At 34.1% G+C, this 24,703-nt stretch overlaps 2 protein-coding genes across 5 annotated transcripts; one reads left to right on the forward strand and one right to left on the reverse strand.

The window, feature by feature from the left end:
* Positions 1 to 267: 267 nt before the first annotated feature.
* Positions 268 to 3,397, reverse strand: shrb (charged multivesicular body protein shrub). The gene is made up of 4 exons (XM_023156793.2): positions 3,146 to 3,397; positions 2,913 to 3,090; positions 1,360 to 1,604; positions 268 to 682 (listed from the first exon to the last, which is right to left on the reverse strand). Exons 1-4 carry the CDS (start codon positions 3,324 to 3,326, stop codon positions 630 to 632), a joined length of 657 nt encoding a protein of 218 aa, XP_023012561.1. The 5' UTR covers positions 3,327 to 3,397; the 3' UTR covers positions 268 to 629.
* A 3,415-nt stretch (positions 3,398 to 6,812) lies between these two features.
* On the forward strand, positions 6,813 to 24,093 carry Fem-1 (protein fem-1 homolog B). 4 transcript variants are annotated; one of them, XM_023156789.2, is made up of 9 exons: positions 6,813 to 7,092; positions 7,177 to 7,360; positions 8,789 to 9,000; positions 12,341 to 12,681; positions 18,781 to 19,017; positions 19,155 to 19,410; positions 19,808 to 20,025; positions 22,282 to 22,508; positions 23,823 to 24,093. In XM_023156789.2, the coding sequence occupies exons 1-9, from the start codon at positions 6,967 to 6,969 to the stop codon at positions 23,978 to 23,980; spliced, it is 1,959 nt and encodes a 652-aa protein (XP_023012557.1). In that variant the 5' UTR covers positions 6,813 to 6,966; the 3' UTR covers positions 23,981 to 24,093. The 4 variants fall into 4 exon arrangements, with proteins under 4 accessions (XP_023012557.1, XP_023012558.1, XP_023012560.1 ...); XM_023156790.2 differs by having other exon boundaries at positions 22,282 to 22,505; XM_023156792.2 differs by having other exon boundaries at positions 6,814 to 7,092; positions 19,155 to 19,383; positions 22,282 to 22,505.
* Positions 24,094 to 24,703: the final 610 nt, after the last annotated feature.

Genomic DNA, 24,703 nt, shown 5'->3' on the forward strand with positions numbered 1-24,703 from the left:
CCCAAGATTGAAGAGGCCCTTGATAGGAAAAAGTGCATATCAGAATTGTTTCATGGATTGAAAAAAACGCTGGCACGTGTATTATTATACCTGAAGAGGACTACTTTGAAATGGTCAAAACAGAAATTGGTGAATAATCATCTTTTGCGAAAAATCAAAATTCACTCAACTTTTTGAACAGACCTCGTACATTCACTTCTTTATGGTGTTTAAAGTTCCAAATTGGAAAGGTCACATTGCATATCAGATGGATGAAAATAAAAAAAGTTTTATGTAAATATACTTTATTATTAAAGAAAAATTTGAATTACCAAAAGCTTGCATCTAGGCAACTCTGAAATTACTGCTATTATGCTAAAAATATATAATTCCTAACAAATGGAGTTTTAATCTTTTGAGGACCCTGCTAGTTGTCCTTTGTAAACAAAATAAAAGATATATATATATATACATTATGGAGAAGCATCCCAAGCCTTCGGAGGAGAAATCAAGAGTTGGGTTCTTATTTACACCACCAATAAACAAGATATTCAACTCCAGTGATATATTAATAACTTTGAATCTCTTGGGTTAGATGGGTGCCTACATATTTTTATAAAATTTCAACAAACCTAGCAACCATGAACATTTTATGAGGCCCAAGCTTCGAGTTCTTTCATATCGTCATCTTCCTCCACTTTTTCTGAAAAAAAAAATGTCACTCAAGTTCGTTTACATAGAAATTTTTTATTGGCATCGACATACTGCACAGTTTGTCTGACTTTATTGAAACTATTTGTACATAAATGAACTTACAAAGGAAGACAATCAACAAATACTGTTACAAACCTCAAAGTCATATGCGGCTAGCTATACTTGCTGTGTATAGCTGCCAAAAAAAGATAATTTTCTCATAAAACACATTCAAATGCCTGATGCCCGAGGGAGCTATTGTATGGTGAAACACATGTTGAGGTTTGCTGAACTGTCCAGTGAGAATCTCACAATGAAGCATTACTTTAATTGTAGGGTTACTTACTGGACACTATCCGTTTAGGGAACCTGAACAAAATAGGGCCCTTTAATGGAGACCTTAACGGCAGACAATGCAACAAAGGTACAATGGGACAGAGATAGCTCTGTCCCATATAAAATGAATTGAGAAAATGAATATTTCAAATGAGAATTTTGAACATTTATCTCTCCCAACGTTCCTATACTCAGTAAGATCTGACTAATGTTTGGAAACAACTACTTGCATAGCTACTACCATGAAGGATATTGAATTATATATTACATAAAATGAAATCAAGACACAGTATTATTTTTACAAAATTCTTGTTAATGAAATCTTGAGGAAGAGTTTCGAAAAATACTCACTAGCTGGTTTGACTGGCTTGGCAATGGCGCCAGTTGGGACAGCTGGCAATTCCGTCGGTCCAGGAACCTTGAGTAAATCTTCCTCCAGACCTTCTTGTTCAAGTTCTTCTAGTTCTTTCTCCAACTCAGCATCGTCCAAGTCATCTGAGAATCCAACTGGGTTGCTGATGGCATTAGAGATTTCGTTCGCAATATCATGTTGCTCAGCAATGTCATCCATGATGTCATGCACATTGTCCACGTCCCTTTAAAGAAAATGTTTTGTTCACAAACATGATCATGAAAAAATTAAAACAGAATACAATATTTCATTGATGCCTCATAATGTTAGTTGTTTCATTTCTGGAGGAGCGAATGGAGTGACCCCCCTTTCCATCAGCAAAAAAAGTGAGACTGAAACTAACAGAGTAACTATTTTGTTTGTTTAATAAGCTAATCAAGTATGTAAGTTAGGTTAGTAGTTGATTATGTGTGTTATGTTGGCAATAATGACAGTCAGGAAAGGGTTTTTCAACGAAAGATGTGTAGTTCTTGATTTGTGTAAATAATTTTGTGATAGTGAATGTGGAAACCCTGTCTGTTATTACATATTATCTTATATGATTGTCTGAATGTAGTCAATGACAATAAATGAATAATTTCACTTATATTTGAAATATTATTAGTAATCAGTGATGCCAACTATGATGTGAAATGGAGAGAATTATCACCAAAAAGATGCATTATTGGAGATTTTTATAGGAAAGTTGTTGATTATGAACTGGAAAGTGTGAAGGACGGTGAAATGAGATGTGAAGTTGAGTGGTGAATAAATACTTGGTATTTTTTTATAGTTTGTGTCATGCAAAAAGAAAGTAAAATAGAATGTTGTTTTTCTAAATTTTATGTTGTGCAAAAAGAATGGTGGGACTTTGATGTGCTGTTATTCTGGAAATAAAGGAGAACACCAATTTTTTTTTGGGTTCGTAATCAACACGTCAAAATATGTAAGTACATCCAATTTTTTTTTCAAAATCGGAGGAAGCAGCCTATCCAAAATTTTACCCCACAATTTACGTAGGTACCAACTGCAGTACCTGGACAAAGTGAAATACTCCCACCAGTATTTCCTTTTTAATCATTTGAAATTCCTTACTAGCTTCTAAATTGATAATATCCAGATTCAGGTTAGCCATCGAGACACTCTTAGAACATTCAAAAGTAATGTCACAGTAGAGTTTTGGAAAGTCTTATGAGAGTCCTAGAATTGTCCCAAGTGGAAACTGAATAAGTCTATTGATTGCAATGTAATTGAAACCAAAACAGAACATATTTCACTTGAAAAACAGGATGTGTTTTGTGTTAAAATATTGGCTATAGATACATGCTGTCAATTTTATTGTCAAACCAATTGATATCCTATAATTTTTTTTTATTATGAAGTTCGACGAAGTTGTAAGAGTAACACTGCATTCGAACTACAACTGAAAATTAAAATTTGGATTCATAGTATCCAATTATACAACACCAAAAGCCTCTTCTATTTTGCCACAACATATATGGTTAGTACTTACAAGTTTTTATGGGCTTTCTTAAGAGCTTCAGCTGCATTTTTCATAGATTCCAATACTGTGGTGTTCGTACTAGCTCCCTCCAGAGCTTCTCGTTGAAGTTCAATAGTAGTTAAAGTGCCATCTATTTGCAACTGATTTTTTTCTAATCGCTTCTTTTTCTTGAGGGCTTGCAGGGCCACTACATGAAATCAACTGAGACATATACAGATATTACTGTGAAAGGACATAATTACCTCTTTTGTTTTTTGATGCATTTTTCTTTGCTATTAGAGTATATTCTTCAATCTTCTTTTCCAGAAAGTCTTGCTTTTTAATGAGCATTTCCTCAGTATCTCTAAGTTTTTGTATTGCCTCTGCAGGCGAGGCCCCTTCATCTTCTTTCTTGCCACCGAATAATTTACCGAAAAAACTCATATTTGCACTAAACAAGCAACAAATTATGGCTGATAGACCAACTACTATTAGTCATTCACAGTGTCGCCAACCCAATAATGTTTTAACGCGAAGTTGATGTCAAAAATCCGCATAATCTTATCGAAAAGCGCGAAACATAAAAAACTTGCTTGAAAATTGAAGTATTAGGGAATTAGGGTAAAAGAGATGTTTCACTCAGTTGAATAAATAAATTTCTCCAAAACCGGGATCAATTTGTGTCATTGCAGTTGACGAAAAAATAATAGTACTTTCTAATTTAACTCTGAACGTAAGAACATAACAATGGGTGTATCTCAGGTCTCCATATTAGGTTCGGTCGGTCGGTGGCCAGGCGGTTCAACGCGGGTGCTTTGTTCACTCACTCGAATTGACTGCCGTGTTGGTCGGTGGTTCAAGCCCTAGTCTGAACGATCGATTTTCACTTGTTTTCGTCCAACCCGTGTTAGGAATCACACGTTAAAAGGTAAAACCTCGTTAATCCTCAGCTCGCACAAGTTTCGACTTCTGAGGGTTGTCGTTCGTAGGGGTGCGATAGCTGGTTAACGGAAAAACATTTTAAACAGATTTTTTTTTTATTCTCTTTATAATCGAATACAGTAGTTGAATAGCCTATTCTGATGATTTTTCTGTATCTGATACTACAACGTTAGAAAATGAATGTTCAAAAGCATTAAACCAAGTATCCAGTTTTTTATTGGGCAAGATTTATTTTTCAACACAGTTAAAACACAGATTCATTGTATTGACAACCGCCAGAAATAATTGAAAATCTCCAGTTCAAAGTAACTAACATATTTTTAAAAAAGTGATGGTAGCAGTGTTGAGTTTTTAGGTATTTATCTGAATGCATTTTTTAATTGGTGTATAGTCATTGCCAACATCTGATATCCAAATCAATTCCCTGAAGTTCCTTTTAAATAATTTGAGATCGGTATTGACTAGAGCTCAGTTATTTAGTATATGTTATGCTTATGTAGACTTTAGAATTAGGTACGGTTTGTGTTTCTGGGGAGGTTAAACTCCAGCAAAAAATGTATTCGTTGTGCAGAAGCACATCGTACCATGCATGGCAAATATTTTCCAGAGAAAATCTTGTGGACAGTATTTTAAAAAAAACATAAGAAAATGAGCCAAATTTCACATTGAACAAGAGTATTCACCACCACGATACGTGTATCAAAAACCAGTTTCATGTGCTAATTGCGAAATTAAAAGTGAATTATTTTGGGCCAGAATCCATTGTTCCGAAAATTAACAATAATCTTTCTGAATATATGTGAAGGCTTCAAAGTAACTGTATATAATTTCAAACAAATACTGAAAGCATATTATCTGTTGGATTTCAGTCCCATGATTAATTTTTATTATCTTCATATTATCTTTTTGAAAATGAAGTAGGTATTATTATTATTATGATTAGCGCTCTGTACCATTGTTGTTTCGGTTTGAAAATAATTCGAAACAGATTATGTTGAAAAAAGTACCATTTGACAGAAAATTGCAACTTTTGAATTAATTGCAAACAAAGCGCAATATTTAGGCAGAGAGGTTAATTTTTTTTTTAAAATGATAATTTAATGGGGGCAGATAGTTTTCGCAAGGAATATTTTAAAATGCAAATGATTTTCATTATGTTATCAATCGTTTTGGCAACAATTCCGAAATGAGAGTTGCATTGAGAATTTTGATTGTGTTCAAACGATTTTTATGGGGAACAATTGGCATCCTACTTCTCTATCTTTACACAAAAAAATGTGGAAGACTTTGAAAGGAAGGAAGAAAACAATCAATTTTGAAATGAACTATTTACAAAGATGTCTAGATCATGCGTAAATATTACTTTCATTTACAAACTGGAAGATAAAGTCCTCTCTTCCAAAGCAATTACTTTTATGAACATTGAATTATTCAAGATGAACACTTTATCCTATTCAGTTTGTACTCTGAACATCTGTTATCGAGTTGAATATTCACAGGAATGCTACACAATACAGTATACGCAAGAGATAAAATTTCACTTACATGGAACACTGTCATCCTCAATGATGGGCATCGATGTTTCGGAATAAGACACTTCAGTACTAATCTGGCCACCAATTACAAGATGAAGCACTCAATTTATGCATAATAACATTACGACCTTATGTCAGGATGATTCAAAACTACTCATGTCACGTTGACAGTACCTAATGACATGCATACGTTTATTTGATTTAATCCCAACCACAGACATTTTTTAAGAGAGATCAGTTTTTTGGAGAGAAGGGTGTTGTCTTTCTACTACTCTATCTTTGAACAAAAAATGAAGGAAACGTCTGTAGGAAGAAAGAAAGCACAAAGATGTGTAGATCATGCATGGAAGTTACTTTCAGATACAAGCTGGAAGAAAAAGCCCTCTCGCAACAATTACTTCCATATAAACATTTCACGAAAGGAAAAGTACTCTGGAAACAACTACTTTACATGAAATTTGAATGATACAAAACACGTTTTTCCATCCAGTTTATACTCCAAACAGGGCCGTCGTCATGGGGGGATGCTCCCCTTTTGCTTTTTCGACTTGGGAAAAAGTTGGTAAATTTTGGACCATGAAGATAGAAAAAAATAATAGTAAAAAAATGAATAAAAATTAAAAAAATAGAAATGAGAGAAAAGAAAAAGAGAGGTAATGAGAACAGGGAAAGAATCAGGAGAAGGTTGGGATTTCCCAACATGCATAACTTGAAGAGAATCCTGAGTTGTTTGAAATCTTAAAAAATTTTAATTTCTCCCAAGTAAGAAAACAGTCCTGAACAGTCCACAAATTTTGAAGTGACAATTTTACAAAATTCCCAACTTTTCGCTGTTTTTTCGACTTGGAGAAGTTGGGAAATTTCGGACCATGAAGGTAAAAAAAAATAGTAGAAAACAATAAGCACAATATTATTTAAGTGTTGTTTCCTTTCATTTGTATTGAATATTCCTATACATGGTGAATATAGTGGAAGACCAATGACCTTGGTCCAAAGTAGAATAATTTCCATTATTATTTTTATAATCACCAACATTTATTTTTGTTTTTGCATACCCTAACGGGCATAAGCATTCAGCCAATCTTTGGATAGCTTAGTAAGAAAATTAATATATTATAGTAGTAACTAATCCCTCGGGATTGGGAAAATTTGGATTCCCCCCCCCCCCGGTTTTTCTTTTCGCTACGGCCCTGACTCCAATTTTTTTAATGTTTTCATTCATTCGTGAACCAACTTTATCATGACATTCTGGATCATAGTTTTTTTTCTGATGAAAGGTTCAAAAGTAAAAGGAGAATTATACAAAGTGAGGTGGAAATTTTCTCCTCTAAACACCAGAGCCATGTTCCAACGGTCGCCACACTCGTGCAGTTATCTTTAAGAGCCAACTTCACACAGGTGTAATATGGCCCGTACGTCAAATGCCATGTCTCAGATAATTTCTTTCCTCTGTGGCCAAGCCAAGGATGAAGAGAAGAAGAAGTATTTTTTACGTCAGAATAAGGAAATTTCGGGAATGTAGGGACAGGAATATTTTCATCATTTGAAAATAGCTTTCCAAGATACTGCGAATAGTACGATTAATAAATTCAACCAGATGCTGAACAATGCATGAGTCACTTTCAGTAATGAAAAATCGTGTTTATTACGCTGCTAAAGATGGAATGGCCATAGCTCTGTACACTTTAATAAGTGAAATAGACAAAATACAAGCGAATCTCCTAATAAATGAGGTAAATAACCAACATATTTGTGACATTGCATTTTCTTTGTTCCCGTGGGCATACCTTGTTTACATCTGATTTGCAATATTGCAGAAAATATCTGAAGAAGATGGGCAGGAATATACACCACTCATAGTAGCAGCTAGAAATGGACACGAAAAAGTTGTACAAATACTTTTGAAAAAATTTAGCCCTGATCTGGAACAAGAAGGCACTGTCAAATTTGATGGTTATGTTATAGAAGGAGCTAGTGCATTATGGTGTGCTGCTTGTGCAGGTAAATGATTTTGATGGTCACTGCATTTCACCTAGGAAGGCTGCTTTCAATAGTCAGCAGAAGATGAAAATAATTTAAGGTGTTCACTACACATTAGCATTTCCTTGTCCAAAATTATTTCAAGGTCCATTATTTCCTTCTGTTGTATATTTAGATTTTTTTCAGGCCTTGTGTTTGTCTTCAAAATATGAGGCCAATGCCAAAAATGTGTTTCATTGATGAAATTCCTAGAGGGCATTTTTGAAGAATAGGAAGAAAGAAATCAAAGTTCTTCATAGATATAGATAGTTTCAACTAAAAATTTTACTTGGTATGTCTATGAAGAGAATATGTGTTATTTACGGAAATGAGTCTGAGATTGGATATATTTTTATTATTTATGACAGATAGTATGCCTCAAAGATGCCCCCATAGTTATTTCATAGTATTTCCAATTACCTGGGATCAAAGCAACTCAATTCAATTTAAAAATACTGTGCAAAAACAATATAATTTTTAAGTCAGGTTATTCAAAGTGATGTCTGCATTTATAGTCTAGAATTTTAATCAAACTTTATATATTTAGTCTTTAAAAGAGGGCTAAACCCAGAGATCCTTGCACATTGTTTATTATTCAAAGGTTCATGAAACTCGTTTATATTTTGTGTCCGCAAAAAATTGAGATCAATCAGAAGGCTACATTTTTAGCACAAAGCATATTAATATATTTCTGCAAACAATAGTAGTGAACACACGTAAACAAGTTATTGCATAGTGTAAAACGTGTTGCGATTTTATAAACTGTGTAGTGAGAATGTCACATTAAACTGTATCTCAAATATATTATCATTTTCATCAAGTATGACCAAATTCCCCAATGAAGTAATATTTTATTGGTATTATCAATACCCAAAAGTCCCTGGCAAAAAAGTCGATTATATACAATCTAAAAGAAAATTTAATCACTTGTCAGTACATATTCTTTTCACAATTATAGATATGCTTTTTAGAAGGTCTATAGAACACTAATTGATAGATAACAGTAATGATTATTTGATGAAAATTGCACGCAAAGAGTTCTAACTTAATAGTTTATTCTGAGGTTGTAATATCTGTGAATTATCTCTGTCTTAGTTTCCATCAATAATTTCTGCTATACAATTTAGGTATGAACTTCTAGACTTTTCTGGTCACCGAAGTCGGATATGTGCTGTGTTTTCTTTGAAAAGTGTTTCAATATCTTGTTTAGTCTGGCCAATATACTTTCTGTCGCAATCCTCACAGCTCATTTGTTTTTCAAACATTTTGTCTATAGGGTTACCTAACATATCTTGAAGTGAGCAAGCAATTTTGAAAGCTACTTTGAACTTCAATTTTTGAATTTGATCTAATTATGTTGTTTTGGAGCAGTGCTTGTTTTGGATTGTTTAATTATTTTAATTGTTTAAGGAAATCTAAATATATGTAAAGCTCTTGTGAAAGCTGGGGCAGATGTGAATCATGCCACGAAAACCAATTCTACTCCTCTCAGAGCCGCGTGTTTTGATGGAAGACTGGACGTAGTTAAATACTTGACTTACCACAAAGCTGATATAAACATAGCAAATAAATATAACAATACATGTCTAATGATAGCATCGTACAAGGGACACTTAGATGTAGTAAGTATTTGTTATGCGTTTTAGTTTTTTGGCTTTTACTTTGACATTTCATCACATTAATAATGCTGATATTTTCGCTATAAAACACTTCAATGGACCAACTGACCAGACGTAAGTCAAGTGTTCATTAAGAAATGTACAAGTTTTGTTTGTGTGGTTTGAATTTGACTGCAGCTCCAGGACTTTGGCGTTTTTTTTTCTAGTTAGTTGTAGGACTTTTAAAGAGTTCATTTCATTTGATGTACCAAGTTGAATGGCATAAATTAGAATAAATCAGTGTGAATTTGACAGCAACTTTGATTCTAGCAGTCAAACGATCAGTGGCATCAGTGTGAAACCAACATTTCTCAACATAGACAATTCTCATACAAAAATGTTTCAAATTTATAATTCGTGTTCATTAGATGGCGGTGTTACTAGCTAACAGTCTTTCTCTTAGATGAAGGTTTCATACAAACAATCCAGCAGCGTTAAAATTAATCAAGTCCCAGGCACACCGCTGTTTGGGTAGGATCTTTCCTCCACTGATTAGAGGTAATAACTTTAAACCGGTCTATAGGTGATCTACTCTATTGATTTCAGTATGGTCTTGCTGCTGGATGAACGAGAAACATCTGCCACACTAACCTCTGTGAGGTATCTTGCATGACTATCTGTGGGATGTAATTCAATGTCCATCGTGGTATAAGCCGAAGAAGTATTTTTTTTCTGGCAGGCATTTACCAGATCCTGTGTTGGTATTGGTAGAGATAAATGTTTCGGGATTTTATTTTGAAATATTTATTTTCTTGTACATACGCATCTCTCCTCTCTTTTGATTTCTATTAAAGTATTGGTACTTGAGATGTTTCTCACCCGTTTTCGGGCTTTGTTCACGAGATGGAGCTATTGCTAGTTAACAATCAAATACTGTAGGGTCTTCCAATAGGGATTTCCAAACTTTGACAATTGACAACGGTCATCTTGTTGAACCTACATCTGTCAAATTAGTTGGCATTTATTCAGTCTGTTTTGCTAAATCACCATGGACGGATGTAGCATTTAACAACGTGCAAATAATAAAATTGTTTCATCAAAACAGGTGTTCAGTTCGGGCAACGTACCGCGCGCTTTGGGGGTACCTTATACTTTATTACCTCACCATTACTATTGAGAATTTTGCCAGCATAGCCTATTGAGTCCCCAAATTATGGGATAAAACACAACATCATATCTCTAATAAATTCGATCATACAGGATAGGCCAGTTGGTGTTTGGTGTTTTGAAAACATCATATTTTCAACGTCCCACACTACTTCCACTCCTTCGTCAATGTTAGATACAAATCTCAAATTTTGAATGTGATTATGGGTCAAACGATATTTTGTTTGAAAATTCATTTATTTGCTTATTTACAATTTAGTTCTTGTAATAAAAAAATTGTTAACTTGTGTTGAACGTAAAAATGATGACTAACTTACATTCTATTTGTGTACATAATATCTCATGGCATTTTTACCGCAACTATTTTGACTTATTAATTCGCTCGCAATGGTTTATTTAACTGCTGAATGGGTAGGAATAAAGACTTTTAATTCCCTATCGATTGCTGCTTCACCTTTGAAAATCTGTCCATTTTTTTAAACTGTGAAATGCCAACAATATGTTTTCCAAAAAATTAAATGGATTATTTTTAAAACTACCATTTCAATTAGGAAAATCTGGAAATGTTCTCCAACCTCCATACCGTAATATATGTTATCTTCAAACTTTTGTCAAACATTTTGAAGCACTTGCAATGACACTTCAAGACATACCCTAAGACTCACCTTCGCAGGTATTTCAATGAGTCCGGTGACGGACCCTTCGTTTTTTGTGTCCCCACAAAAATTGTAAAGGACCAAAGTCGGATAACCAAGGATGCCACTTGATTGGATCCTTTCATTATATTCATTGACCACAAAACCTGTCGTTTTAATAATTATACCTATGTTGTGATCAATGTTGTGGAGTACAGTCTTCTTTTTTCTGAACTGTAAAGCTAAACACTATCATCATAGGTAGACATGACCATACAAATATAGTCACCATCTATGAAAAACAGAATAATGAATTCAAAAATCAATCCATCCTGCCAACGCAAATAAAAATTTTAGTTTTCTGAATCGTTTGCCACCTTTTGACAGAAAAAGGGAGAATGGATATGATAATAATAATAGTTTTTATTATCCTGTAAGACAGTCAAAAAGGTACGTTGTGTAAGAATAGCCATAGAAGAGCTTAAAAATCAAACCAAAAATAAGTAGACAATTTATTAAGAGTAACACATTCATTGAAATTTTTATTTTATTATTCAATAAAATACTAAAGGGAATAAACGTTTTTCTCTAGTAGGAAAGATGTAAGTGTAATTTTGAAGCTGTGGATAGTGCTATAGTTTTTCAGTTCAAGGGGTAGTGAATTGAATAATCTGTGCGCTATTACATTGGGGGAATAGCAAGTCAGTGCATTTTTACAATATGGCACATGAAAGTCTGTCTTACATCTAGTGTTAATAGAATGCACATTTTCATTTCAATTACGGTTATGTATAAAACATAATTCGAATATATACAGACATGGTGATGTTAGTATTTCAAAATTTTCAAAAAGGCTTTCAAAGCCTATTATGAGAGTTTTATTTCACATTCATGTTAATTTCTATCTGGATTGTGGTAGGGATATGAGTATGATCAAAGTTTTATGTAGAACTGCCTCAATGAGGAATGTCACCCATTTACAAACTGAAAGATTCATAAGACCAGTTAGTTGTTTAAAAATATCCTCCTTCTCCAAACTATATCCATAATCACACTACATTTTTGAAGCATATAAGGGAAGAAATAATAGACGTCAACTTTGTAACACCTTTGAAGAACCTCTTCTTTTTCTTTATTGAAGTATAATTACTTCCAAAACCTGACTCATGGATGCTTTTTACTGCAATTTTCGGTTTATAATAATTTTGCACTACCTATTTTCAATCTGTATTTCAATGTGCTAAGGTTTGAGACACCATTCAGTTTCGTTTTTTAGTATTAATTTGATTTTTTGGATGACAGACATATTGAATATTCACATCTGCTTTTTTTGTTATTTTTACATTCTGTTGATTAATACAAATACTTATAAGGACATTTCTATTGTCCTTGTGTTTAAAATCATTTTATTATATATTTCCATCAGAATCTGTTGAAATGGAACACCGTTTTTTTCTCTGGACCCTTCAATTGTGCTTTTTATGCAACAATCATATCTAACTAATCACGTCACTAATCTGATGGCGATCATGAGATACCAGTGACCCGCGTCTGAATTCTAGGTTAGTTTTTTACTAGAAAACGGTGCCAATCCTAACGAAAAAGCTCTCTGCGGTGCCACCGCCAGCCACTTCGCAGCCGAATGCGGATACCTCGAAGTGGTGAAGGAACTCCTCAAGTACGACGCCAAATTCTCGAACAACGACGCCGGCATGACGCCCATCAAAGCTGCCGCTGAAAGGACGAGGTCGGACGTCGTTGAATATCTGGCGCAGAGGCCGGAGATCAGTCTTGAGGATAGGATCGAAGCGCTCGAACTACTAGGGGCATCGTATGCGAACGATAAGGAAAATTATGATCTAGTCAAGGCATATAAGTATATGCACATGTCGATGGAATTGAGGTAAGTTAATACATCGTTATTTAGTTAGATATACACATAAAGACAGACATACTTTATTCAATCATATGCAAATAATACATATTTATGACAAGTTAAAGAGATATCACTAAGTTATAATGCTAGCAATACAAGCAGAATAAAATGAGAATGAATCAAATTAAAAACTACAACAACTTTTTAATCATTAACAATAGATAGATGAATTGTTCAAGTATAAGTTCGTATTAATAAGTTATACATGTTATATGTTGTTTATTGACCTCTATTCATACCCAAGGTGACATGGATAAACAAGATCAATGTCAATGCTGACTTATGCTGAATCAACATCCGGCAATACGCAGTTTTCCAAAACAATGACACAAAGGACCTTTATTTTATTTGTTCCATTTTTAGAATATGTAATCAATTATATTTCTATAAATACGTCCTGCATGGCGAAATGAGTTACTTATAATTACAGTTACATTAAAGTACGTTTAGAGTCAGTTTCTGTTCAATTGTAACTCAAGGGAATACAGTACTGTTTCCTTTTTTTCAAAATGAATAATTTTTCAAAAAATTAAAATTTCCAAAGTGAGATATAACATACATGTTTATTCGAACACTGAAGTAGTCCGCAAGAGGAACCAATAATAGTAAAACTCCAGTTGATTTTGTAATAACTAACTGTAATAATAAATATGCTAATGTACAAGTCAAAAATGACAGACCCCTTTATCATAGCAGTTAACTGTTTCAAAAGCTGCATTAATGAGCAGACGAAATTGTAATAACTAGAAACATATCAAATCAAACATATCATGAGATCAACTTATGTTACAAGAAAGTTGATCAACCAGTGCTTAAATTTTGTCTCTTGTTGATGTTGATTATGTCATGCAAAAAATTGATAAAACTGATACTTTTGTGAATGAGCTTGCCCCACAACCTAATGTAATTATTAGACACAATCAAATACTATATAATGACACCAAATTGAAAATGAAATCATAAGAAAGAGATTGGGCACATCCAAATTTCAGATATTGTATAGCGAAAGTCCTATAAAACCTGATACTTTCCAAAAATGTTATCAAATAATTTTTTCATCTCCTGAGCCCTATATTATAACTGATTCATTAGAGATGGCTACAGCATTCAATTAATATTTTATCAATATTATTGATCACATAACTAACAACAGTAGCCCAAATAGACTAGGGTCATTTTAGAATTACCCAGTGGTAAATTGCTCTTTTAAAACATTGAAACATCGGTAGAATATGAGGTTCCTCAGGGCTCGGTACTGGGCCCGCTACTATTCTTGATTTGAATCAATGACTTACCTGCGGTGGTGCCAGACGCTGAGGTGATCCTCTTTGCTGATGATACAACATTGATTGAAACAAATCTCTCCATAACTAATTTAAATGAAAAAATCATAGAGGCACAGTTGAAGGTTGTTGATTGGTTCAACTGTAACAGGCTTCGCTTAAATGACTCAAAAACTGACTATATTGTTTTCTCTCTTAGAATTCATGACACGGAGTTGAAGTCAAATGTGAAATTTCTTGGAGTAATGCTTGACTCATCTTTAACATGGAAATCTCATGTTGATTATTTAGCGAAAAAACTATGCAGGGTAACTTATCTCCTAAAAAAATTGGCCAAAATTGTTACCAATAAAGTATTATTAAAGGCTTACTATGCTTTATTTCAGTCACTAGTTCTGTATGCATTTCTCTGTTTTGGGCCACTCGGCACATACTGAAAGAATTTTTGGCATCCAGAAACGAGCCATTTGATATATGCTCTCTCTTACTTATAGGGAGGATATTAGAGAAAAATTTAAAAAATTTGGTGTCTTAACTATACCGTCACTATACATTTATGAATGCATTAAGTTTATAAAAATCAATATAAAAACTTACGACTTAGTATCCACTTACTCATTTACATAATACCCGACAAAAAAATAATTTAGTTCTACTGTATCATAGGTTGTCTAAAATCAGAAATTATAAAAATTATTATGGTCCAATATTCTTCAACAAAATTCCTGAAGCTATACGCTGCACAAATGATAAAAAAACCACTTATCAAAAAAGCGTATTATAGCATTGAAGAATTCCTGTCTGATGATGTGGTCTCTTCTTTGCCGATGTTACAGTGACACACAGGTAGAGCATAAATATTTTATAACTATCTTTAAGTTTAAACCTTTTATATTATGTAGATGTAATTATAACCATGACTTACCTATTTTACTAGTATATTCCCACCTGACTTGTGTAAACATGAAGAATGTAAAGCATCAATAAAATTTCTTTCATTTAGAAAAGTAAATATAGTTGAGAAAACTTATATTCTCATTAAGAAAACAGAATAATTCTGAAACCAATAATATAAAATTTAAAAAAAGTATGCTGTTGTCCAACGTTTTTTATACCGGAGAGGAACGAAATCCCCGACAGTATGACCACTAACTTAAATATTTTAAACAATGTTAATTCTCTAAGTGATGGGGGCATCGAACCTTCTATCTCAAATAAAATAGGAGCTCTAGAACTCTTTCTAGAACAAAATGAATATAGTGTTATCTGCTTGAGCGAACATTGGCTTACTGAGACAAACTTAAAAACTGTAAATTTATGTAAATATACCCTTTCATCCTGGTACTGTAGGGCAAACACTTTGCATGGGGGAGTGTGTATCTTTTTAAAAAATAATCTAAAATACAAAGTCCTTGACCTCAGCTCATTCTCTAGCGAATTGCATGCTGAGTTCTGCGGAATTCTTTTGAGCTCATCTAACATAGCTGTAATATCTGTGTATAGATCGAGTTGTAAAGGTAATTATGAAGTTTTTATCAAACTGTTTTGTGAGATGATGGAACATTTATCAGATAAATTCAAAAATATTATTGTCGCGGGAGACTTTAATATAGACCTAAACAAGGAGAATATAACTTCTCAATCATGGAAAGACATATTAAAATCTTATGATCTCTCAATTAACATACTAGATGTTACTCGAAGGGCAACCCCAAAATCGGCAAGCCGTATAGACAACATACTCACAAATCTCGTGTATAATATCACGGATTCTGGTGTCATTGACATTTGTATCTCTGATCATCTAGGACAATATATTGATATTCAATGCAAGCACGATGCTGAATGTTCTCGAATCTCTAGACCTGTAACCAAAAAAGGGCTGAATAGAATAAAAAACTGTCTTGCAGAAATAGATTTTCAATTTTTTTACACTACAGACGCACCCGTAAATGACTTAGCTGAATTTCTTACAAACAGCTTACATAATCTAGTATGCAAGTTTCTACCGACGAAGAGAGTGAAAAACAACAATAAAACTCCTGTAAAATTTTATAATGATCACCTGAGAGAACTGAGGAGACAAGTGCATGCAGTTAAAGTTGTGTCTGATTGCACAGGTACCACAGAAGATAAAGTTGCTTATAAAAAGCTCAAAAATCACTATCTATCGGAAATTACCTTAGCAAAAAAAGAATCTTGCAGCAACCTCATATCAAATTCAGCAAATAAAAGTAGAGACTGTTGGAAGATAATAAATTTCGAAAGAAACAAAGCAAAAATAGGCAACACTGAACATAGTAGTAATCTATCAGCAGATGAGTACAATAATTTTTTCTCTTTAGTGGCTGACTTTAATTAAACAGTTACTACAGAACAATCATTGTGTTATCGATTTTTTAGATCGCACCTCGAAACCGAAAGATTCTTTTTTTCTAGAACCTGTTACTAAACATGAAGTGTGGTCAGCAATTAAAAGATTAAAAAATTCTCATAGCTTTGATATATTTTGCCTAAATAGCAAAATCATAAAAGAAGTGGGGGATAGTATTGTGGATCCATTGACAGCACTCATTAATTTGAGCTTCGTGGAGGGAGTCTTCCCTGATATCTTCAAAATATCTAAGTTAATACCGATATTTTAAAAAGGCGATAAAGACCTACCCGACAATTATAGGCCTATTTCAATCATTCCAATTCTAGGAAAAATTATTGAAATAATTTTAAAAACTCGTTTAAATTCATTTTTTGACAAACATAACACAATCCATGATTGTCAATTTGGCTTCCGTACTAATCGTTCCACAGTCCAAGCAGTAAGCAGGGTGGTTGAAAAGATAATTGAGGGTTTTGAGTCCTGTGAACTAACAGGTGTTACGCTGTGCGACCTCTCCAAGGCCTTTGTCTGTGTTTCCCATCAGCTACTGTTAACAAAGCTAGAACACTATGGCGTGAGAGGAATCCCACTTAACATTTTCAAATCTTACCTATCCAATAGACTGCAATGTGTTTCTGTCAATGGGGGTAACTCTGAACAAGCAAGTGTCCAATACGGAGTACCACAGGGCTCCGTCTTAGGGCCACTATTGTTCACCATATATATCAATGACATATTTAACTTCCTCTTGCCAGATATGTGTATTGCTTTTGCGGACGACACTTCTCTGCTCAATTCACATCAGAGCTTCACTACACTCAAAACACACATGACAGCCACGAAATCTAGAGCAGAACTCTGGTTTAACACAAATCAACTGAAAATGAACAAAGATAAAACCCAAACCATCACATTCTCCTCTAACAAAAATCTTACCAATGGGTCAACTGCCAAACTGTTGGGAATAATACTTGATGACGGTCTTAAGTGGAATAGCCACATTGATAGTTTGTGCAATAAACTGTCCAGTCAGCTATTTGTGTTACGCAAACTTAAAAAAATTGTCAGTACTGATGTACTGCTTATCTCATACCACTCCCTTTTTCACTCTCACATATCCTATGGAACCCTGCTGTGGGGTAACTCCACTCAGGCTATACGAGCATTTCGACTGCAGAAGAGAGCACTGAGAATCATCGATGGAGCACGTTTTGATGAATCATGCAAGCAAATTTTCATCAAACATAAGATAATGGCACTACCTTGTATTTACATATATCAAACTTTCATTGAAATTCATAAAAATAAAGAAATGTTCAAGCTGAACTCTGATTTTCACAGCTATCCAACACGCAGTGGCTGCCAGCTGCGACCACTAAAGTTGAGATTGAAATCATCACATTCTAATACATTGAATCTCAGCCTCTACAATAAAATTGATATGAATGCAAGATGTCTTGGTTTGCATGCGTTCAAGACAGTTATTAAAAAAGCACTCATTGATAACTGTTTTTATTCCGTTAGTGAATATCAGGAGGCAATATCAATTCAATCCAATCAATGCTGATGCCCCCATCGCATATATTTTTTTTTATATATATATATTTTATTTCTTTACATAATTGTATATTTTTTGTCTTTGTCTACTGCGAATAAGTATGTGTTTATATAAATCACGGGATGTTTCAACACTCTTTGTAAATTGACGTACTACCCATGTATATTGTGCATATCGTAGTCAATAAAGCATTTCTTTCTTTCTTTCTTTGATCGACTTACCCCTATGAATACTATGCTCAATTATCTCAAACAGATTTTATTATCTAAATATGATTTCTATATTCAAAATAATGAATCGTATTCAACATAACTATTTTAAAATTTTCATCAAAGTAAACACAGTAAAGTCCACCAATATGACACTAGAACAAATATAAGCTTCCGTGTATCCAGGGCAAACTCAAGGTCAGCAATAAATAGTTTGTTTTTCAGAGGACTAGTCTGGTTCTTTGAGAAACTGCACAAGTATTCACACTTTCAAACAAGCATTATTGCGGCCTATCAGAAAAGATGATAAATTTTAATGTATGTCTATGAGTGTATTTGAATCTAGACTTACTGAAGTTTCATTAAATTATTTTTTCGTGACGTTATTTAGTTATGTTAGAGGCATAGCAACTTGTAACAGTAACAAAAATTATAATGATAGATATTCATATCCTGATTTAGATCATGTCATGATAAATATCCATGAAAATGTGAGTTTCTGTAGTTATTCTACTGAAAACGCAAAAACGGCTATAGTTGTCACTAATAGCTAATAATATCACATAGCCCAAATAATAATTTATAGGATGGATTTAAAACCAGTAGAATAACTGTGATCTCTGGAACCAATCTTTGCAGGTTCAGTGATCCAGATAACCCGATTAAGAAAAAATTAATTACACCTATTCCGGCTTACGAAAACTGGGTTGAATGTCAGAACGTCGCTGAGCTCGAAGCCCTACTAGGCAACAATAACAGCTTACACATGGAAGCTTTGACCATCAGAGAACGGATCTTGGGTACTCAGAATCCAGAAGTGCCCCATCCTATTATATACCGAGGAGCAGTTTTTGCCGATAATGCACGTTTTGACAGGTATGTGAAAGTGTTTTTTTAATATTTTCATTGGGATACTTTGATATAATAATCGACAGTAATCCAAAAATACTAGAGATGAAATAGTTTTTGATTGCTTCACTATCTGAAAAGATCCAGATCTTTGTTTCTTTTAGATGCTTGGAATTGTGGTTGCATGCCCTCAAGCTTCGACAAAGAAACTATGTATCTGTTGTCAAAGACCTCCTCAGGTTTGCCCAGGTTTTCTCCCAGATGTTACACGTGGGCGTTAAGGTTTCTTACAATCACGTGTTTGAAGTATTATCAGCTGCTATAGTGGAACTTGAAAGAAACAAGATGAAAATGGTGAGGCCTGGCCCTAAAGATGATCCCGATACTGTAATGGTAATTTACTTATCTGTAGAACTCTTGGTTAGTATAATGTGTTGGTAAAAGTTTGAGCTGATTTTTTTGCTTGCTCATCTGCTGTAGTGTATCACGGATTATTCATACCATTTCTTATGAACAATTTCAAATATGCCGAGTTAAGAAAAAATTAATAAATGAATAATTAAAACTAATTTTTGCTATTGTACCGAATAATTAAAGTACTTAACTTTGTTTTTAGCATTCATTTCTCTCTTTTGGCCTCAACTAACTCATTTATCAGTTCAATACTCAATGATCTCGATAACATTGAAAGAAATCATCATTAAAAATCAGGATTACATTTCAGTATTTTCATTTTCAATTGTGCCCCATATTGGGCGCCACATCATATCCTATCTGTGAGCTATTCTAATTGAAAATGTTCTTGTTTTAATTTCAGGACGATATTGAGAGTAACTTGACAACTACTTTGTACCTGTTAACTATTCTAACAAAACTATTGAAGCAGTGCTCCGACGAAGAAAAGTTCAATGTCAACCGAATGGTGTTCACATTGAACCAACTTGAGGTTACGCTAAGAGATGGGCAATCGCTGTTACACCTGGCATGTAATGCAGAAACGCCTGTGGATGATTTCCATACAAATGATATATGCAAGTAAGATTTTGTATATAGTTGCATGTGAAATTTATCGATTTATTTTAAGTGTCGTCGTGATCCTTGGGCGCTGGAGGTCTATAGGGGGGCAGTAAAGGGCACTGAGAAGATTGGGGGCGTTGAAACGGTTTATGGGGGCGATGGTTAATTTAAATTTTTTTTTGTTGCTCTTAACACAAACTTTACCGCTCCTTTACGCATAACGCGCGTTTTCTCGTGTAACGCCATCTAGGAGACTGGACAGTAGTTGCCAAACTGTACAGTAGATGGCGGTGAGCTTCAATGCGAAGCGAGAGGTTTCTAGTCTCCATTCTCGAAAGTACTAGGCCCGCCCGCTGCCTCATATAAAAGCGCGCGCGCCATCCAACCAGTAATGTCATTTGACGATATTACGAAAACAAGTGAATTTAGTTAGCGAATAGCTAGGTAAAGTGCTGTACGTGCGGTGGTGAATACTTTGAGTGGTATCATTAGTAAGTTTTTAATACTCAATTCTTTACTTCGGCATTTTTGAAGAGAAAATTATGTCGAAAACAACAAAGAGGAAACGGCAGTATAGCGCGGAATATATAAAATATGGATTTATTGAAAATCCCACAAATCCATCTTCGCCTACGTGCCTTCTTTGTCAAAAAACATTTTCGAATGAAGCGATGAAACCCTCAAGGCTACAAGATCATTTGAATAAAACGCATTCAGATAAAAAAGACAAAAGTGTGACTTATTTTCCATAACTGGAAAAGAAACACTCAGCTCAGCCAACTGTGTCAAAACTTTTTTCAGCGGTTTCTAAGCAAGACGACGACGGACTCCGAGCTTCCTACAATATCTCCTTATTAATTGCTCAAACAGGTAAACTTCCCACTATTGGAGAGGATTTAATTTTACCGACAATGAAAAAGATATCAACTACTGTGCTCCATAAACCAGCGGCAGATATTATCCGAAAAATTCATTTGAACAATAGTTCCGTGCAAAGACGAATTGAGATGGCTGAAAACATTGAAGAGTCATTTCCAGGACATTTTAAATTGGAAATACCGGACTGGGTGTTGGATCCTTTTTCAAATATCAACACAGCAGGATCACCCCAGCTGGAAGAACTCATAGAACTGATAATGAACGAGGAAATAAAAATAAAATGGATACCAAGAATTTTGGCTACAAAAGCCAATCCCGCAATTGTACCCTGGATTGTGATCCATCGTTCAACGATGTTTTATAGCATTCCCATCATCGTGTGAGCGTATATTTAGTGCTGTGGCAACGTTGCTAACTGAAAAAAGAAATCGGTTGCAGATTACCGAACGCGGTGACTTGCGGCTGTTTTTGAGTAAATTCGAGCTTGATATTAACAAACTTATTTAGATTAGTTTTAAAATTCAAATTGAAATATTTATTTTAATAACATTAATAAAAATTTTCCTAATATTACAAAATGGTGTTTTACATTACCCTCATCAGAAAGTCTTATTTTCACATGACACATAATTTTATTATTGAAATAATGACTGCGATTGTGATTCTTGAAATGTAGTAATGTAAAAACATTTGGGGGGGCGCTGGAAAATAATTAACTCTCGAAGTGGGCGGTAGACAAAATAAATTTGAGAACCTCTGGCTTAAAAAGGTCATAACTGGTGACGAATCATGGGTATATGGTTATGACATCGAAACCAAAGTCCAATCGATCCATTGGAAGAGTTCAGGAGAGCCAAAACCAAGGAAAGCACACCAAGTTCGATCAAATGTCAAGGTTTTGCTCACTGTTTTCTTCAATTACGGTGGCATAGTACATCATGAGTTCTTGCCATGTGGTCGTACGGTCAATCAGGAGTATTATCTTGACATTATGTGCTGGCACAAGTGTTTTATATCTGAGGGGGATTACTTTGAAGGGGACAAAATAGAAATTGACAAATATTCTTTGAGAAAAATGAAAATTCTCCTTATTTTTTGAACAGACAGTATATGTTAAGCCTAGGCAATTGTGTCTTGTAAGTCTTATATAAATTACACTTGAGGTAACGCATCTCTACGTGATCTATTTTATGATATTTCATCAAATATAGGTTCACAAATTCCAATAGGAGACAGTTGGACCTCTTTTTTTCTTTCACACAAGCGTGTAACAAATATTCTTGTACGCTGACTCAAAAATGATTCCCCTGTCAACTGATCAACTTATAGAACACTCCAATCTAATAACTGAAATGAATCAATTATATTACTGACTACAAGTTAGAAACCTTTCAGATTCCCCTGCGCAGAGACGACCAAACTTTTGATACAGTGCGGCGCTAACGTCAACGCAATGGATGCTGACAGGAATACACCCCTCCACGTCATTGTCAACTATCATAAGGCTGTGTCTGATTTCATTACGTTACACTCGATTATCACAGATCTGACTGAAAATGGAGCCCATCTTGACTGCGTGAATAAACGTGGAGAGACGCCTCTAGAATCTTCAGCTACAGGTAGTAAGTGAATCTGATATTGTGTATTCTTACCTAGGGTTACCAGTAATTTTTTCAATTACAATCGAATTACAGATGCTTATCTGCAATTATGGTCTCTGTGAGGTATCTTGCAAAATTGTCTAGATGTATTTTAATATCTGCCATAGTATGATAGATGATAACATATTCAAAAAACACCGCGGCACGTGTTTCGCTATTCGATAATATCTTCAGCCATCACAATACTGTTTGTACAAATTCTGTGTCCTGGTTTTATATTAATTTGAATTATGATTTACTACGTGCCAAATTTCTACATGATAAATTCATTACCTCAACCATTTACCTATGTAGGAACAACTCATTAGACTGGAGAATAATGAATACATTTTTAATTTGAGCTATCATGTTGCCTACTTTCAAGATCTGTCCTAATTACCAATTTTCTGGTTGAAAACTAAATTCAATAAAGGGGAAAAATTCAAATCTATTCGATCATTGAGCATTAATCCTGAATTTTTACGTCTATTGATTTCTAAAAAGTTGAGTTTTGAACCTTCTCTTCCAAAGGCAATACGTCATAATCGTGATTGAACTCGTGTCCCTCTGTCAAAGGATGGTTTGCAAATGTTGAACTAGTTTTTCCATTCAAAAAACGACTTTATGCTCTCTTATTCTCTTAGAAAAAAGTTCTTCCGGTTTGTCAACTATAAAATTTCGGACTAAAACCCCAAGTCAATTTGTATACTCCCGATCTATTTGACACTGGATTTTTTTCTTTGTATTTTGTTTTGTAGTCTACTTCCACCTCTTTGCTATTTAAAAATGAACGATGTTATTAATAGGATCACCGTAGTAAGTTAGGGTTACATAATTTAGTATAATTCTTTGAAACTGGATAGACCTGGTACAGTGCTTGTTTCTGCAATTTTTCAGAAAGAATTGAGCCAAGATACTATCATATAGCGATCCATTTGTCGCGGTTTTGTAAAATTTCAAGTGGTAATCTCACATTGAAGTTAAAAATGTTATCTGTCATTGTATTCTCCCTGAAAGTAGTTTTCTATTCCTACTTTAATTTTTTCCTACTTTAAAATCTAATCATCTAAATATTTTCATTTTTTTCTCAGTCATACAATGTTTCGGAGGAGATGAATTACAATAATTGAATTTGTATAAAAGAATACAACTCTTTAAAAAAATATGGTATGTTCCAGTAATCAGTGACTGAAAGAAAGTTGTAACATGATACAACCCCTGTTTTTATTAATTTCTGTTATCTATATGTTTAGCAAGATGTTGGAATAAATAAAAAAAAGTCTATTCACTTTCCAGGTGTAGCAGAAATAATACTCAAAACACAAATGAAATTGAGTCTGAAATGTATAGCAGCGAATGCTGTTAAACAGCATAGACTTACTTATCAAGGTCAGGTGCCTTTATCTTTGGAGTCCTTTATAGAACTCCACGGACCTGGTATCAAGAAAGCCTAGTCAAATTTAGATTTTTAAGTACAATATTTTTTTGATAAACCAGATTGTATATTGTGTATAAATGCAGGAGCTTCTACGTGTTCAAATGTTTAATAAAACGTTTTCAAAAATAACAGTTGTCCTTGATTACGTTGAGTTTTGATAACATATCAAAACTGAACTGTGTTTCGTTCCAGAAAATATAGAATAACCAAAACGTGTATGAGGTATGTTCAGCAAATAACAGAAACTTTCTTTTTTTGAAAATATTCTTTCATTTGTCTCCATTACATTGTCGCCTTCAAAATAGTCCCCATTAGATATGTTACGATCTGGAAATCGACCAGTGTCTGAACATAGACATCTAGGAGCATTTTATATAACCCATATAGTCCTGAATGTCTATGACATCTCACATCTTTATGGCCTAGATTTGCATGTCGCAGCGGCGCCGTAAGAAATAACACATCAGTCGCCCATGGCCGTCGTTTGGTGAAAAAAATAATCTAAGATATACTGGAAGGGGTAATGAGCAAACTGAGCTGAATTATCCCCTTGCAGTAAGTAGGTCTCGTACTTGATTCGATCAACTCGCAGGAATAAAATAACAATTAAATTGTGTCATGAGTTTTTCTGAGAGGTGTTCATTCTAGTTTCTTTTATTGCATGTCATGGGTTTATTTTGGCAAAAGTTATAGAGAAATAAGGAGTTTACATTATTGAAAAAAATAAAGTTTTGTTAGT

Source organism: Leptinotarsa decemlineata, unplaced genomic scaffold (genome assembly GCF_025532065.1).
Source record: "Leptinotarsa decemlineata unplaced genomic scaffold, Ldec_3_MD MMD2_tig00026307_RagTag_RagTag, whole genome shotgun sequence".
NCBI classification, from domain to species: Eukaryota; Metazoa; Arthropoda; class Insecta; order Coleoptera; family Chrysomelidae; genus Leptinotarsa; species Leptinotarsa decemlineata.